We start from the raw sequence: 16,877 nt of genomic DNA on the forward strand, positions 1-16,877 counted from the left end.
CAGGATCATTAATTTAATGGCTAATATTTAATTTCTTATGGTTTTGTCTAACCAGTTTTAATCTGCACATTTTAAGATTTTGGGCAAAAATTTAAAATTTAATAATTTGCCTTAAGGTCTGATAGAAATAAAACAGGTACATTTATTCTTAATAATTTTTAAATAAATAAAATAAAAATATTGTCACAGGTTAGCTGCACAGTATAATGAAATACATTTTGGCCCATCAATGAAATATTTTTATTCTTAAATAAAAGTATTGAATTGATTATGGTTTGAAATTTTAAGAAGTAAAACTAAAGACTGTTGAAACAAATTGTAAGCTTTAAAAAGAAAATTGAGGAAGAATATTTAATGTGAGTTTGAAAATTAAATGTTTGAAATTGAAACACTAGGAAGTATTTTTTCAGTATTTTTAAATTAATCATATAAACATGATTATTGTGGTTCATTACAGAAAAGAAGATCAAATCGACAAATTAAAAGGAAAAAATATGCAGAAGATGCTGAAGGAAAGCAATCTGAAGAAGAGGTTAAAGGCTCAATAAGAATAAAAAAGAATTCAGCTCCTTTACCTGGAGAACAGCCTTTACAATTATTTGTGGTAAGACATATTTAGTATTTGGAAAAAAAAATTGTTTTTGGTTCTTTGGGGGCCACACACATCAGTGCACAGGGCTAACTACTGAAAATGCACTCAGAGATTATTCCTGGCAGTGCTTTAAGGACCATATGGAGTTCAAGAGGTTGAATTTGTGTCAGGCAAGCACCCTACCCACTATACTATTACTGTGCCCCCCAACCAAATCATTTTAAAGCAAAGTAAATTCTTTAAAATAATCTCACTATATTTCACTCGTTTCTTTAACTTTTTCTTCAAAATTTTAAATTATGTTTAACGGAACCATTAATCTTCATTTAGAAACATTTTTTTTGTCTATCCAGTGGTACTTGGTTCATTTCTGTTTGGTCAGGTGGCCATTGGTGTCAAGAATCAAATCTAGGGCTCCTATATGCAAAACATTCACTCCATTTTGTTGAACCATCTCTGTCCCCAGGAACTAAATTTTTAGTTTTACCTATGCATTTAATTTGTAACTGCATTTTTTATCTATAAATATATATAAATTGAAATACCTTCAAATTATCATTTCAGTAGAATAGTTTTAAATTAGAAGCTTTATCTCAGTTTTTCATTGTGAAATTTTCTCTAAATTTCCAGTCTTATCAACATAATGATATTTTATGCCCTTGATATGAATTACATGAACTTGTCTCCTTCCACTTCTTTACTCAGTCCTCTTGCCTTATATACCAGGGTTTAGCACCTTTCTATAATGATTTTTGATCTTCTTTATCTGTATTATGAATTTACCAATTTTCTGTTAGCTATTTGATCTAAGGCCTTGCATAAGTACTTGTCTTTCCTATGCTTAAATTTTCTAATTTACTGTCAAATAGAAATGATAGTACCAACTTTGGTTCTAAGGATTAAGTCAGTTAATTTATGTGCAATGTTTAGGCTAATGTTTCCCATTTAGAAGCTCATTGTATACTATAAATGATGCAGATGATGACAGCATAGCAGTAACTACATGACTGCTTTTACTGTAATGTAGGGATATTGGGTTACACCCAGCAGTGTTCAAGGGCTGTTCTAATTCTTGGCTCTATGCTCAGGGATCATTCCAGGCACGGAGTAGGGATCTGAGATTCCAGACTGAACTGAGAACAACCATATGCAAGAAAAAAACCTTACCCCCATTCTCTGTTATACCTTCAGCTCACGCATTTTTGTGTTCTTAAAATTCAACTTGGTATCTAGCACATATGCTAAATAAAAATGGTACTTTATTGACTTCATTAACATACAAAGGACATCTTAGAGAAATTTTAAGTATCATGTTTCCTTCTTTAAATAGGAGAATCCCAGTGAAGAAGATGCTGCAATTGTAGACAAAATTCTATCTTCCAGAATTGTAAAAAAGGAAGTAAGTAATGCTTTGTAACGTTTTATACTGTATGTTTAATGGACTGATTATAAAATTTATGATTAATTGATTTTATTCTTTTAGATATCACTTGGAGTGATGATTGACACAGAAGAATATTTTGTAAAATATAAAAATTAGTAAGTATTTGCATTAGAAAAATAATAGGTTATATAAATATATTTAGATAGTTTACATATAAGTATTTTACATTTTAATAATCACTATTATGTCATGAACATAAAAGCAATTAAAACATAACATCAAAATGTAAAATTGAAACTTCGCAAACACATTAATATCAAAATTAGGACTCCAAGAACTATAGATACCATTTGTTTTGTTGAGCATTTCAGATTTTATTAAACATTCTATAGTTTGGCAAAACCTTTCTTTAAAATAATTACACTCATTTCAAAATAAGATAGCTGTCTGATCATGACAAGATTATTATAATAAAGCAATAAATAATAAGCCACATCTTGTTTCCCTTGTAGTTTAGTTTATTATATTTTAATATGGCAAATTTCAGACATTTAGAAAGCAGTCTTAGAATGTAAGAGTCACCCTGAATTTATTTTTTAAATTATGTGGAGTTTGCTCACACTAAGTTACTTGATGAATTTGCTAAGATTTATAAAGTCAAAGACAGTATTTTTGTATTGAGTGTCATAATTAAAAATCTAATATATTGTTCTTATACATATTTTAGCTCCTATCTTCACTGTGAATGGGCCACAGAGCAGCAGCTTTTGAAAGATAAAAGGATACAGCAGAAGATCAAAAGATTCAAACTGAGACAAGCACAAAGAGCACATTTTTTTGCAGATGTAAGAACAAAATTAATGGGACTATTATTAATTTAACTCTGAACATAAAGTTAAATTTTTTAATAATTATTTTAATCCTTTGATTTATATTTTCTGATTTTATTTATTTATTCATGTTTGGTTTTTTGGGCTATACCCAGTGATGCTCAAGGGTTACTTCTGGCTATGCGCTCAGAAATCACTCCAGGCTTGGGGGACAATATGGGATGCTGGGGGATCAAACCGTGGTCCGTCCTAGGTTAGTGCATTTAAAGCAAATGCCCTACTGCTTATGCCACCGCTCCGGCAATATATTTTTTTATTTTAAAATGAAATGTTAGCTACATAAAGCACTTTTCTTATCTCTGAATATATTTTGAAACTAGTTAAAGTGGAACACATACATATCTGAATTAGATATAACAACATTTTTTTTAATGTGTATATTTTAAAGTTAATATCTCAGAATTTTATCATTAAAAGTTTTTCAATTAATGGAAATGGTAATTTTTCAGTTAATTTTCAAATATGATTTTGAATACATAAATCATTTCATATTTTCTATGCCAGTTCTGTGCATGCATATAAGCATCAATGCAAATCTTTCTATTCTTTACTAAAGGGCCTGATATTTTTTGCCCTAATTTTTTTTACATTTAATCTTAAAGCAGTTTTCATTTTAAGTACCTTTATTAAATTTATTGGAATGAATTTTATTTTTATTTTTGTTTGGTTTTTGGGCCACACTTAACCATACTTAGCCATTAATCCTGCCTCTGTGCTCAGATTCACTCCTGGTAGTGCTTAGGGATTATATGGAGACCAATGATCAAGACCTGGTTCATTTCTTGCAAGGCCACTGCCTGACTCACTATACTGTCTCTCTGGCTCTGAAAAAAAAAATGTACTTTTAATTTTGTACAATGAAATTATAAAAGTGGTACTGCAAATTCTCTTATGTTCACTAGGTTTCTAAATGTTACTTAATATTGAACTATATTTGCCTTATTTTTTATATTCATTCTTCCTCTGTAGCTTTCCCTCTCTTTCACTCTCTTCATTCTATGCCTGCTCCCTCTTTTTCATGCTCTTTGCAAACACACATCTATTTTTTAAACTGTTAGAAAGTTATAAATACTTCAGTACTTTTTTGAAAATATTCTTTTACCTGATGAGTATAATTAACATCCATATAGTACCACTTTTCATCTGCAAACTTTACAGATATTTCAGTTAATCTTTCTGTTATTTATTTATTTATTTATTTTTGGTTTTTGGGCCACAACCGGCAGTGCTCAGGGGTTACTCCTAGCTGTCTGCTCAGAAATAGCTCCTGCCAGGCATGGGGGACCTTATGGGACACCGGGATTCGAACCAACCACCTTTGGTCCTGGATTGGCTGCTTGCAAGGCAAACGCTGCTGTGCTATCTCTCCGGGCCCCTCTGTTAGTTATTTTTATTGCAGAAATGATGTGTGTTTAGAATTGGTGTTTAGAATTAGAATGTGGTTTAGGCATGTTTATATGTGAAAAAATTGTATGTTGTGTTTAGTTGAAAGTACCCTTTGTTCATAATTCAGCATTTTAATAGTATAATTTACTGTCTTATATAATGACCTAAAACTTGAAGTTCTATAATGTTTCTTCAAGATTTTGGTCATGTACTTTTAAAAGAACACAGAAGTGATACTGTATTCTCAATGATCATAGGACACTTCATTCTTATTGGTCGATTTTTGGAGGGTCAGCTTTAATGGTTCCATTTTTAATCACTATGTCAAGGTTTTTCCACCATAGCTGTGTCCTACTTACTTTAAATGATTCAATGTTTCTGGGCCAGAGAGCTAAATCATCCACTGGGCTGAAGCATATGATTTTTTTTTTTTTTTTGTCTTTTGGGCCACACCCGGCGATGCTCAGGGGTTACTCCTGGCTGTCTGCTCAGAAATAGCTCCTGGCAGGCACGGGGACCATATGGGACACCGGGATTCGAACCAACCACCTTTGGTCCTGGATCTGCTGCTTGCAAGGCAAACGCCACTGTGCTATCTCTCCGGGCCCAAGCATATGATTTTTATGCTGAGAACCCTGGTTATGTCTCTGCCACATGGATACCTGACCACTACCAGGAATGACTCCTGAGCACTGATACAGGAATAAATTATAAGTATAAGGATGCTGAATTTATGGATTTATCTAACTCATAGATGCTGAAAAATTCTCAAAATTTTCTGGCCTCATTCTGCAGTAGAGATTTCTAATGAGTTGAAGATCTTAGAAGTACTAAAGTATTTTGATTATTTTTTTATGATGTCCAACATTTCCTTAAGTAAAATTTTAGTAAGTTGGAGCTATATAGATTTTCTTAAAGTACATTTCCTTTCTGTTGTACTTTTTAAAAAAAAATTGTATCATCTATAAGAACATGTAAATTATTCTAAATACTCGGGAAAGGTTTATTATAATTAGTCAACTAAAGCTAAATTACTGGATATTATATTTAGAGACTTAAGCAGAAAAGAGGAAACAAAGATAATTGGCCAGAGTGCTTCAAAAGTAAGACTTTAGGAATTTGATGGGATTGGCCATATCAGTGAAAAGGAATAGAAATCTTCAGAAGAGAGCGGGGACATGTATAAAAACATAGAGATATGATAAAACGTGATGCTTGAAAAGTGATATTTTGTTTCTGGAACATAAAATTTGGGGTATATGGGGCCGGAGAGATAGCATGGAGGTAGGGCATTTGCCTTGCATGCAGAAGGACGGTGGTTCAAATTCAAGCATCCCATATGTTCCCCTTAGCCTGCCAAGAGCGATTTCTGAGCGTAGAGCCAGGAGTAACCCCTGAGCAGCACCAGGTGTGACCCAAAAAACGAAAAACAAAAAACAAAAAAAAAGTTTGGGGTATAGCTCTGTCAAACAATGTTAGGTAAGATGGTGTGAAGTATAGCTTCTGTTTACTTCATAAAAACTGTTGTGGACATGACTCAAATGGAATTAGCTAAGGATTTGACATAAGAGAACATTAAGATTTATATTTGAGGGCCCGGAGAGATAGCACAGTGGCGTTTGCCTTGCAAGCAGCCGATCCAGGACCAAAGGTGGTTGGTTCGAATCCCAGTGTCCCATATGGTTCCCTGTGCCTGCCAGGAGCTATTTCTGAGCAGATAGCCAGGAGTAACCCCTGAGCACCGCCAGGTGTGACCCAAAAACAAAACAAAATAAAAAAGATTTATATTTGAGAAAGATTGCTGTGGAAACAGTGATAAAATGGAATAAAGGAAGGCAAGATAGTAGTGAAGACTAGTTAGTTTATGCGTATATGTAAAGCTTTAAGTAAAAAGCAGTGAATCATTTGTTTTTTGGCCTTTCTCTAAGATCAGGTATAGCAAGAAGCAGTGAAACAGGAAGAAGTAGGAAGGAAAGAAGGTTTGGATTAGGGATCAGTGGTAGAGAGCATATTTCATGGGAATTTTCCCAATTTTGAGCATCAAAAAAGGAAAAGAGCTGGTCCACAGGAATGAGTAGTGTTCCATCCCCAGTGTCCAATATAATCTCCCTACCCCATCAGGAGTGACTTTTTTCTCATATGCTGCTGTGTGTGCCCTCCCAAATAGTTTTTTTGTTTGTTTGTTTGTTTGTTTTTAAGGAAAGGAAATTTTCTCTGCACATTTTAAACTTGGGAATGTAGCTTGGAGAATTTGTAATGTCATCATTAAGCCTCTTTAAGTAGTACAGTAGTGGGGCCGGCAAGGTGGCGCTAGAGGTAAGGTGTCTGCCTTGCAAGAGCTAGCCAAGGAAGGACCTTGCTTAGATCCCCTGGCGTCCCATATGGTCCCCCAAAGCCAGGGGCAATTTCTGAGCGCTTAGCCAGGAGTAACCCGAGCATCAAACAGGTAGGACCCAAAAAACAAACGAACAAAAAAAAAAGTTAAGTAGTACAGTAGAGCCTGAAGAATTAAATTAGTTTATTTGAGTTTGAGGTAGCTCAGATAGTTTTGCAATTAACTAAATGAATATGCCTTAAAAACACCATTTTTAAAAAATAAATACAAAAAAAGAATGGGAACCATGGCAAAAAGTGTTTGGGTGGCCAGCGATGTGCTCAGTGGAAATATACCTCAGACATATATATCCTCTTGGATTTGATCCCTTTCACAGCAAAAAGAAAGATGAGATACCAGTTACATGATTGGTCTTTAGACCTCAGGAAAGATAGGAAGAATGATAAAAGGGCTGCTTTTGGACAGTTTTTTAAAAAGTTATCTTTCAGAATAATGTCTGGTGGAGTACCTTATTTTTAGCTGTTTTACTTATTTGGTTGATGTTGCTGTACAACATGGTAATTATAAAATAGACAACATGGATTTATTTGAAAATTAAAATACAAATATTTTTGTTTCCCTTTGGTAATTTAATTTGAAATGCAACTTATTTATTCTTTAGTGAATGGTGAGTTACTTGTAATTTTCATCTTTCTGTTTTGCCAAGTATTGTTTACTTTTTATTTTAACTATTAATTTTAGATGGAAGAAGAACCATTCAACCCAGACTATGTTGAAGTAGACAGAGTTTTAGAAGTCTCTTTTTGTGAAGATAAAGATACTGGTGAGGTAAATATTTGGAAAAGTCATTATTGAAAAAAAATCTAAAACTTTTGGAAATAATCAAGCTACCTTTTAAAAGTTAAGACCTAAAAACACAAAAATGTTTTAATTTGTTTTTAATTGTTCTATATTGATGTATTTACACTTTATTCTCATTTTATACAACATCTAAGCTTTGCAAAAAATGGTAAAATTGTAAATAAAAATCTTTTTTACAGCCTATTATTTACTACTTAGTAAAGTGGTGTTCATTACCATATGAAGATAGTACTTGGGAATTAAAAGAAGATGTAGATCTTGCAAAAATAGAGGAGTTTGAACAATTGCAAGCTGCAAGGCCTGACACAAGACATTTGGTAAAAATATATTTTATTTTCATAATCTATTTGCAACTAACATTTAAAAATGTTTTTACTTTAGTCTTTGGTAGAGTATTGAAATTTTGATATTGCTATATCATATTATCTATATTTAAATTTATTTAGTGAATATTCCTCTTTTTTGTTTTGTTTTGGTTTTAATTATGGTTTTTGGGCAACACCTGGTAGTGCTCAGGCATTATTCCTGGTTCTACACTCAGGAATTATTCCTGACAGGTTCAGGGGAGCATATAGGATGCCCAGGATAGGACCTGGGTCAGTCATATGTCAGACAAGTGCCCTACCCACTGTTCTATTGTTCCAGCTCCAATATTCCTTTTTTTTAAAACTATTATAAATGATGCTGAATGTTGAGCTTCTTTGTACACTTCTTTAAGATAAAATGGAAGTAATGATGCTTGATGAGAGCATATGTGCATTCAAGATTTTAATATGTATTTTATTTCAAATTTCCCCTCCAAAGTATTGCATATTTTCTTGGGGTGTGGGTTGAAAGTAGTTGGGTCATGCCTACAATGTTTAGGGCTATTCAGGGCTTATTTAAGTTATCACTCATGCCACTACTCAGGAACCATAATATGGTGTTGGGAAACAAAACCTGGTCAGCACTTCTTTCTGTACTGTCTCTTAACTCTCTCTAGCCTTATAGGCATTCCTGTCTCATCTCTGAATTTAAAAGATTTTTTAGGAGTCCGAGTGATAATATAGTGAGTAGGACATTTGCCTTGCATGTGTCCAACCCGGGTTCAATCTCTAGCATCACTCCAAGCATTGTCAGGAGTAATTCCTGAGAGCAGAGCCAGAAGTAATACCTGAGCCTTGCTGTATGTGGCCCCCAAACAAACAGAAATAAAGAGGTTTTCTTTTCTGTGTTTCTGAAGCATTTTTTAAGAACATTAGTTTTAGCTTTTAAATAACTAATCTTCTATAAAAAGTCCCTTTATATAAACCACTTTATTTTTCCATAACTAGTTTATGAGAATATTTTTTTAGAGATTATCGTTTGAAACATAAATTAGGTAAAACACTGTTCTTATATTTTCTTATATTTGAATATCTTGCCTAAGAAAAAGGAACCTACTCAAGATGTTTTTAGTACAAAAGCTAGATTTTATAAAGGCTATGACAAATTCATTTATCATATTGCTAATAAGTATATCATCTTTTTAAACTTAAATATTTTTAAGACAAGATTATTGTCATGTGAATATAGATTTGGGAGCCAATGAAAAGAAATTCACATTAAATAGATATATTATGATTTTATTAAACATTCAGGCCCGTCCTTTTTCAAATATAATTTGGTCATAGAAATTTCTTACTTCACTACAGAAGGAGTTTATACATGAAGACCGGAACAGACCACTTTGGGATTAGCACCAGAGTGAGGAAGGCTGCCATGAAAAATGTAGAGATGTGATGTAAGAGGAGGAAATGGATCCCTTCCATGGAAGCGATCATATTGTTTTTATAAAAAATTTTTTATCTTTTTGTATTCTAAACTTGATCTTTACTAATATCTTTACTTGTTACCAAGAATACACTTTACTTCCATTCTTTTGACTTCAAATTTCATTCTTTGATACAGTTAGGGAGAAGTTGATCAAGGGATATTATGAAAGAAAAATATTTTCTTATGGATGTGGCCATTAGACTAATTAATCAGAGGTTTTCAATTGGAGATGCCTATCATCATTTGTGCAACCTTTTTTTTTTTGGGGGGGGGTCACACCCAGCAGTGCTCAGGGGTTACTCCTGGCTCTATGCTCAGAAGTCGCTCCTGGCAGGCTCGGGGAACCATATGGGACGCCAGGATTCGAACCACCGACCTTCTGTGTGAAAGGCAAACGCTTTACCTCCATGCTATCTCTCTGGGCCCCATTTGTGCAACTTTTTAAAAATTATAGCTGCATGATTTCTATTTTCTTGCTGCACAATGAGCACAGACCCTAGGCATATATAATTTGGTTGTGTTTTAAACATATGGTAATTTTGATGACCACTATTAGGAAAAACCTCTTTAAAACAATATAGTAAAAGGGGGCTCAGCTGACTTTTAACTACCTTAAGATAAAAGTCTTGAGGCCAGAACGGATAGCACAGCGGTAGGGCATTTTCCTTACATGCTGCTGATCCAAGATGGGCCTGGGTTTGATACCCGGCATCCCATATGATCCCCTGAGCCTGCCAGGAGAGATTTCTGAGCACAGAGCTAAGATTAACCCCTAAACATCACTGAGTATGGTGCAAAAAACAAGAAACAAACTTGCAAAAAATAGAAAGATATAATTCATTAGCTAGCTCAAGTTGCATTAAATAACAAAAGATCTTTAATTACCAATTGTGTTTTCATTATACTAATAACCTGTCTGGTTTTCAGTCATAATTATCAAGTATAGTTGTTGTTTTGTAATATTTAATATCAGTTATCATGATCAAAGCTTTTAGTTTTTGGTTTACCACCCTATGATGCTCAGTATTTACTTCTGGCTCTGTGCTACAGAATCACTCCTACTGGGGATTGGCACCATATGGATTGCAGGAATCGAATCTGGATCAGTTTGCCTACAAGGCATGTACCCTACCTGCTGTTCTATCACTCCAGCCCCTGAAATAATGTTTTTTTTGTTTTAATGTTTTTAATGTTTTAATTGCTGAGGGAAAATTTATTTGAATAAACTTAGCTATATATGTAAATGATGTTTCATATATTTATACACATGTATAAACACAATAAATATAATGTTTAGAGGTGCGGTGAGGATCCTCCCTAGCAATACTTAGAGGCCTACAAGTCACTACCAACAATGTTGGACATGGCTCTGTGTTCTGAGGGTTTGTGTTCCAGCCCAAAGTTACTCAGGCACCAGAGCTATATCAAATACAGTGCTGGGAATTGAACTTCAGTGTATGAACAAAGACCTAATATATGTCAGAGGGGCCAGAGTGATAGTACAAACAGGTAGGACATTTCTCTTGCAAGCAGCCAACCGGCTTCAATTCCTAGCATCCCATATGGTATCCCATCAGCACCAGAATAATTCCTTAGTATCACCTGGAGTAGCCCCCAAACAAAACAAACATCTCACTGTTTAGCCAAACACACAAGGTCCTGATAGGTAGCCAACTGAACTCCGGTTGAGCTCTTTAAGAACTATTTCTCAGGCCCAGTGAGGCAACTCCCATGTGAGAGGCCTTAGGTTAAAAAACATCACTGTTTTTAGTCGAAACAGATCAACAACAAAAACCCACTTTCTTCCATAATGCCAAGCTTTATGGAAGTAGCGATGGTCTTTGTAGGCATCACTGGGTATAGATTCTATTTAAAAAAAACAAAAACACTGTTTCTCAGTTTGCTATGACCTTGTGGTTGTTTTGTACAGAAAACTGCTGAACTGCAAAATCAGATATTTTGAGGACTCTTTATCTTAGGTGTAGTGCAGATGTTAAAAACTGACCTGTCAGATTTAGGATTAAAATTCTTCACTCAGGTTAAGTTCCCTCGGTCCTCAGTTGTGCGTCACCATTCATGATACATGAATATGGCAAAGTTCTTCTAGCCTCATCTACCTATTTGAAGTGTTTTTCAAATTCATTCATATATAGGTGTCCTTCAGCTTGTTTTGGGTGGTTTTCACAAAAAAAAAATATTTTTCTATGCATAGTTTGGAGGCTGTGTATTCATGAAATGGGGTGAGTGACTGTTAAAGCAGACCCAGGGGTTAGATTTATAGTGTAGCAAGCTATTTACTATAACTACTACAGTGCAGTGTTGAATAAAAGTAGTTAAATTAAATAGTTTGGAATTTTCCTGATCTTAAGAAAAGATAGTTCAGTTTTTTCATCTTAATCCTAATATTAATTTTGGCTTTTTCATATATGTATCAGATTGAAAAATTCCCTTTGAAAGTTTAATGAGATTTTATACCAGATTCTTAATTTTACCATTTCTTTTTCTGCATCTCTTGAGATTTATTTTTGTTATTGATAATCTGGTTAGTTACCACATTTAAACTTATTGTTCCTACAAAGTACCCTACTTGTGAGCCAGGGATGTAGCTCAAAGAGTTGGAGCAAATGCTTCAAATGATGGTTTAATTCCCAACAATGGTTGGTTTCCCAGTTAAAACTAGTGGTACTGCCTAGTACCACTGGGAAGGTCCAAAAGGAAAAAAACGCATGTTATTTTTTACAAAAGACAAAAACCTTTAGGTATTCTTAAATTTCATGTGCAAGAATTTTCTGTGAATTTTGTATTCCTCTGTTTATGCGGGATTATTGATAAGTATTTTTTAGACCTCAAAGCTGTTTTTTTAGACCTCAAAGCTGTTTTGTTTTGTTTTGTTTTTGGGGGGGTTTGGTTTTTGGGTCACACCTGGCGGCACTCAGGGATTACTCCTCGCACTGCACTCAGAAGTTGCTCCTGGCAGGCTCGGGGGACCAGATGGGATGCCGTATTTGAGCCCGGGTCCATCCTATGTTGGCCGCATTCAAGGCAAACGCCTTACCTGGCTTGGGGGGACCATATGGGACACCGGGGGATCAACTGCGGTCCTTCCTTGGACACCTTACCTCTAGCGCCACCTCACCGGCCCATTGTTTATTTGTTTGTTTTTATTGACAGCATTGTCATTTACAAAGTCCTTCATAGTTGGGATTTAGACATATAATGAATCAGGCCCAATCCCACCACTATTGCCAACCTGCCTCCACCAATTTTCCAAGTGCATCCAATATCACCTTCCCTTGCTCCCTGCCAGTATAACAGGCCCATTTTAAGTCTAGATGGTTAAAGTTTGGGTTTGTTGATTCTATTAATGTTGACTTTGGCTGGGATATTTAGTTTTGTCCTTTTTTAACACCACCAATGCACCTGAGATCACTTGACCCCTGGCTCCCATCCTTTTATATTATTCTCCCCTTTCACTCAGTTTCTTTCCTTCTCCTTCCTATACTCTGGGGTCAAGGTTGTTCGAGACAACACCCATTTAAACCATTGCATTTCTTCCTGCAGATATTATGTCATTCTATATTTATCCTTCTGGCTTACTTCATTTAATATAATATCTTCCAGTTCTATCTGTGTTCCAGCAAATTGCGTGATTGCATCGCTCTTTACAGCTGTGTAGTATTCCATTTTACGTATGTACCACATCTTTATGATCCACTCATCTATTGTTGGACATATAAGTTAATTCTAAGGCTTAGCTATTATACTGAGTGCTGCAATAAATAGCAGTGTGCACACATCCTTTTAGATTAATGTTTTTCTGCCTGGGCATAGATACCCAAAAATGAGATTACTGGGTCATATGGCAGCTCAATTTTGAGTTTACTGAGACCCCTCCATAGTGTTTTTCATCAGGTTGGATCACGCAGCATTCCTACCAGCAGTAGTTTCGTGCATAATTGTCTAATTTGGTATCACAACTTTATAAAGTAATTTGTAATATTCCTCTTCATTTTCTGGAAATGTTTATAATACAGAATTAGTTTGAGCTCTCAATGTTAAAATAATTTTATTATACCATATGATGTTTTGTTTCTATGGTTATTTTAAAGCAATGATTTTACTATGTATGAGAAGAATAAAAAAAACCTAAAACACATCATGCTTTACTTTTCCACAAAGGATCGTCCTCCCTCTAATATTTGGAAAAAAATAGAACAATCCAGGGAGTATAAAAATGGCAATCAACTCAGGGAATACCAACTGGAAGGACTCAACTGGCTCTTGTTCAATTGGTATAATAGGTATGTCATTTCTTAATAGAAGAAAACTTTACTGTGCTACTTTTATATGTTAAGATATAGGAAAATTACGTTACTACTTCTTCAATCATGGAATTTTCATGTTATAAGTGTGGTTATTCAGGAAAAGACTTAACTTTTTAAATTAGGGTTTTATTAGTTACTTCCTTTAAATATATGCCAGTCTGAAAAGAAAAAAGTAAGTACATCAAAATGAATTAACTTCTTTATTATTTACCAAGTTGTTTTAAATGCTTTATGGACATTTTTATATAGATACAAATAATTTTAAAGGAATAATTTGTATCATGATTAAGAAATTATTGTAATATATATGAACAAGAAAATATAAGCTGTTATATAGCAATAATAACAAAAGCAAGTGGACTATAGGAACCTATTAACTCATTGCTCTTCACTTTGATTTATATTTTGTAATTATTGATTTTTTTTTCCAAAAGAATATTTCATGGCTAGAAAGGGGGCAGATTGTTTTCCTTTCATATAGCTAATCCTAGTCTAATCCCTGGCACCACATATGGTCCCTCAAACACAGCCAGGGGGTACTCCTAAGTGCAAAATCAGGAATAACCCCTGCTCAACACTGGTTGTACTCCAAAAATCAATATGAAAAAAAAGTGCCATGAAAACGGTTTGACAAATTTATTTTGGTCTTTATTAATCAATGTTTCTATTACCCTGTAGCACTCGGGCTACTCCTGGCTCTATGCTCAGAAATCGCCCCCAGCAGGCTCGGGGGACCATATGGGATGTTAGGATTCGAACCACTGTCCTTCTGCATGCAATGCAAATGCCTTATCTCCATGCTAGCTCTCTGGCCCCTATTTACCATACCTTTACTTCTTCCCTTGCACCTTTTCTTTGACTTTAGGTTGTTTAATTTTAAACTTTTGGATGCTTTGCTGAGGTGGATTTTTTTTGGAGTGGGGATTATGAGATATGAAGAACCATGCCTTGTGATATTCAGGAACTCCACAACAGCCTCCTTTCTTGGAATCGGGTCTTCCAGTCCAATATTTCAATCCAATCCAATTTAATAAATGCCTTGTAACTATGTAGTTTGCCTGGGTCTTACTATTTAATTCTTTAAAAATAAGGCCACAGGAGGTAAGACATTTGCCTTAACATGTGACTCTGGATGACTGCAATCCTAGTTCATATCTCGCATATGATCCCATGAGCATTGCCAGTGGTAACTCCTGAGTACCTCCAAACATAATAATTCACTCTTAATCAGCCATCTGGGCTATTGAGAAGGTTTAAGGGAATGAGTTTATGTCAGAGGCCTAAGTTCAATCCCTGGCATCTCATGGTTCTCCAAGAACTAAGAAGTATGGCCCCAATATGAACAAAATTAGTTACATCTTTATTTGGGAAATCAAAAATAGAATTTTTCCTTTGCAGAAGTTTAATGAAATTGTAATGTTTAGTCTGTTCTTCAACTTGTGATCTTTGATCGTGTTTGTGGATTTATCTTTAAAAACAATATATTAATATAATGAAAAAAAGCCAGTGTTTACATGAATCTGTTTATTTGTTTCAGACGAAACTGCATTTTAGCAGATGAAATGGGTCTTGGCAAAACCATTCAGTCAATTACATTCCTTTACGAAATCCTTCTGACTGGTATAAGAGGACCTTTCCTAATTATTGCTCCACTTTCTACTATTGCAAACTGGGAAAGAGAATTTCGTACGTGGACAGATATTAATGTTGTGGTTTATCATGGGAGCATGATTAGCAGGCAGATGATACAGCAATATGAGATGTATTTCAGGGATTCACAGGTATGTTGGTGATAATTTGTTCATTGTTTCAAAAGTCAGGTTTGAACGGAATAAGCAATGCATATTGATACCTTTCAAATGAAAGTATAGATATTAATTGCTTAGATCTTAGTTCATCTCTTTGCTATCCTTATTTAACAATAAACTTTAGTAGCTTATTGACAAGTATAAGATTTATTTTCTATTCACTATAATAAAATACTTTGATTCATGGACAGGCACAAATTTGTATTATTTTAGCTCATTTTTAAATATAAGTTAAATTTATTCTGATAATAATCATACCTCTACTATCCTCCAGTCATTTTTATTTATCTTTCTAAATAATTCGTATGTCTATTTATTTTTAAATTTTGTGTTGTTTGTTTTGGGACCACACCCGGTGCCACTCCTGGGTATGTGCTCAGAAATCACTCCTGGCTTGGGGGACCATATGGGATGCTGGGGATTGAACCGGGTCCAACTGGGTCAGTCACATGCAAGGCAAATGCCCTAACACTGTGCTATCATTCCGGCCCTGTGTCTTTTTATTTATTTATTTTTTGGTTTTGGGTCACACCTGGCAGCGCTCATGAGTTACTCCTGGCTCTATGCTCAGAAATCACTCCTGGCAGGCTCAGGGGACCATATAGGATGCCGGGATTCGAACAACCGTCCTTCTGCATGCAAGGGAAACACCTTACCTCCATGCTATCTCTCCAGCCTGTGTCTTTTTATTTAAAAAATACTTACGGTGCCATAAATTCCTAAGAGTGTATTCCAGGGGCCGGAGAGATAGCATGGAGGTAAGGCGTTTGCCTTTCATGCAGAAGGTCATCGGTTCAAATCCCGGCGTCCCATATGGTCCCCCGTGCCTGCCAGGAGCAATTTCTGAGCATGGAGCCAGGAGTAACCCATGAGCACTGCCGGGTGTGACCCAAAAAAAAAAAAAAGAGTGTATTCCAGTAGCTTAGGCTTCTTTCTATTGGTTCTCACAAAGTGTGTTTCACTGGATGGAGCAGCTGACTCTTCAATTGAACCGAAGTCACTTTCTCTTTGGCTTCCTTCTTCCCTTCCCCCTTTGGTTTTTGGTCACGCCCGGCAGCGCTCAGGGTTTACTCCTGGCTATGCACTCAGAAATCACTCCTGGCAGGCTCGGGGGACCATATGGGATGCCAGGATTCGAACCACTGTCCTGCATGCAAGGCAAATGACTTACCTCCATGCTACCTCTCCGGCCCCCTCCATATTTTTTTCATCATTTTCTTCATCTGCTTTAGAAAGCTGTCTCGACTCAAAGTGCTTAATATGCTCAATATGAATATTCTCTTGGCAAGAATCTTGTCCTGGGGCCGGGCGGTGGCGCTGGAGGTAAGGTGCCTGCCTTACCTGCGCTAGCCTAGGAGACGGACCCCGGTTCGATCCCCCGGCGTCCCATATGGTCCCCCAAGCCAGGAGCGACTTCTGAGCGCATAGCCAGGAGTAACCCCTGAGCGTCACCGGGTGTGGCCCAAAAACCAAAAAAAAAAAAAAAAAAAAAGAATCTTGTC

The 16,877-nt window shown here is 35.5% G+C and overlaps 1 protein-coding gene across 3 annotated transcripts in view; it reads left to right on the forward strand.

The window, feature by feature from the left end:
• Positions 1-16,877, forward strand: part of CHD9 (chromodomain helicase DNA binding protein 9) — a 244,561-nt gene that overhangs the window by 148,046 nt on the left and 79,638 nt on the right. For all 3 annotated transcript variants that reach the window (XM_049786049.1, XM_049786050.1, XM_049786051.1), the window contains 8 exons: positions 458-604; positions 1,923-1,991; positions 2,076-2,131; positions 2,704-2,821; positions 7,329-7,415; positions 7,628-7,765; positions 13,422-13,543; positions 15,105-15,348. In XM_049786049.1, coding sequence (XP_049642006.1) covers positions 458-604; positions 1,923-1,991; positions 2,076-2,131; positions 2,704-2,821; positions 7,329-7,415; positions 7,628-7,765; positions 13,422-13,543; positions 15,105-15,348 — 981 coding nt within the window. The remainder of the gene's footprint in view (positions 1-457; positions 605-1,922; positions 1,992-2,075; positions 2,132-2,703; positions 2,822-7,328; positions 7,416-7,627; positions 7,766-13,421; positions 13,544-15,104; positions 15,349-16,877) is intronic.

Source organism: Suncus etruscus, chromosome 14 (assembly GCF_024139225.1).
Source record: "Suncus etruscus isolate mSunEtr1 chromosome 14, mSunEtr1.pri.cur, whole genome shotgun sequence".
NCBI classification, from domain to species: domain Eukaryota; kingdom Metazoa; phylum Chordata; class Mammalia; order Eulipotyphla; family Soricidae; genus Suncus; species Suncus etruscus.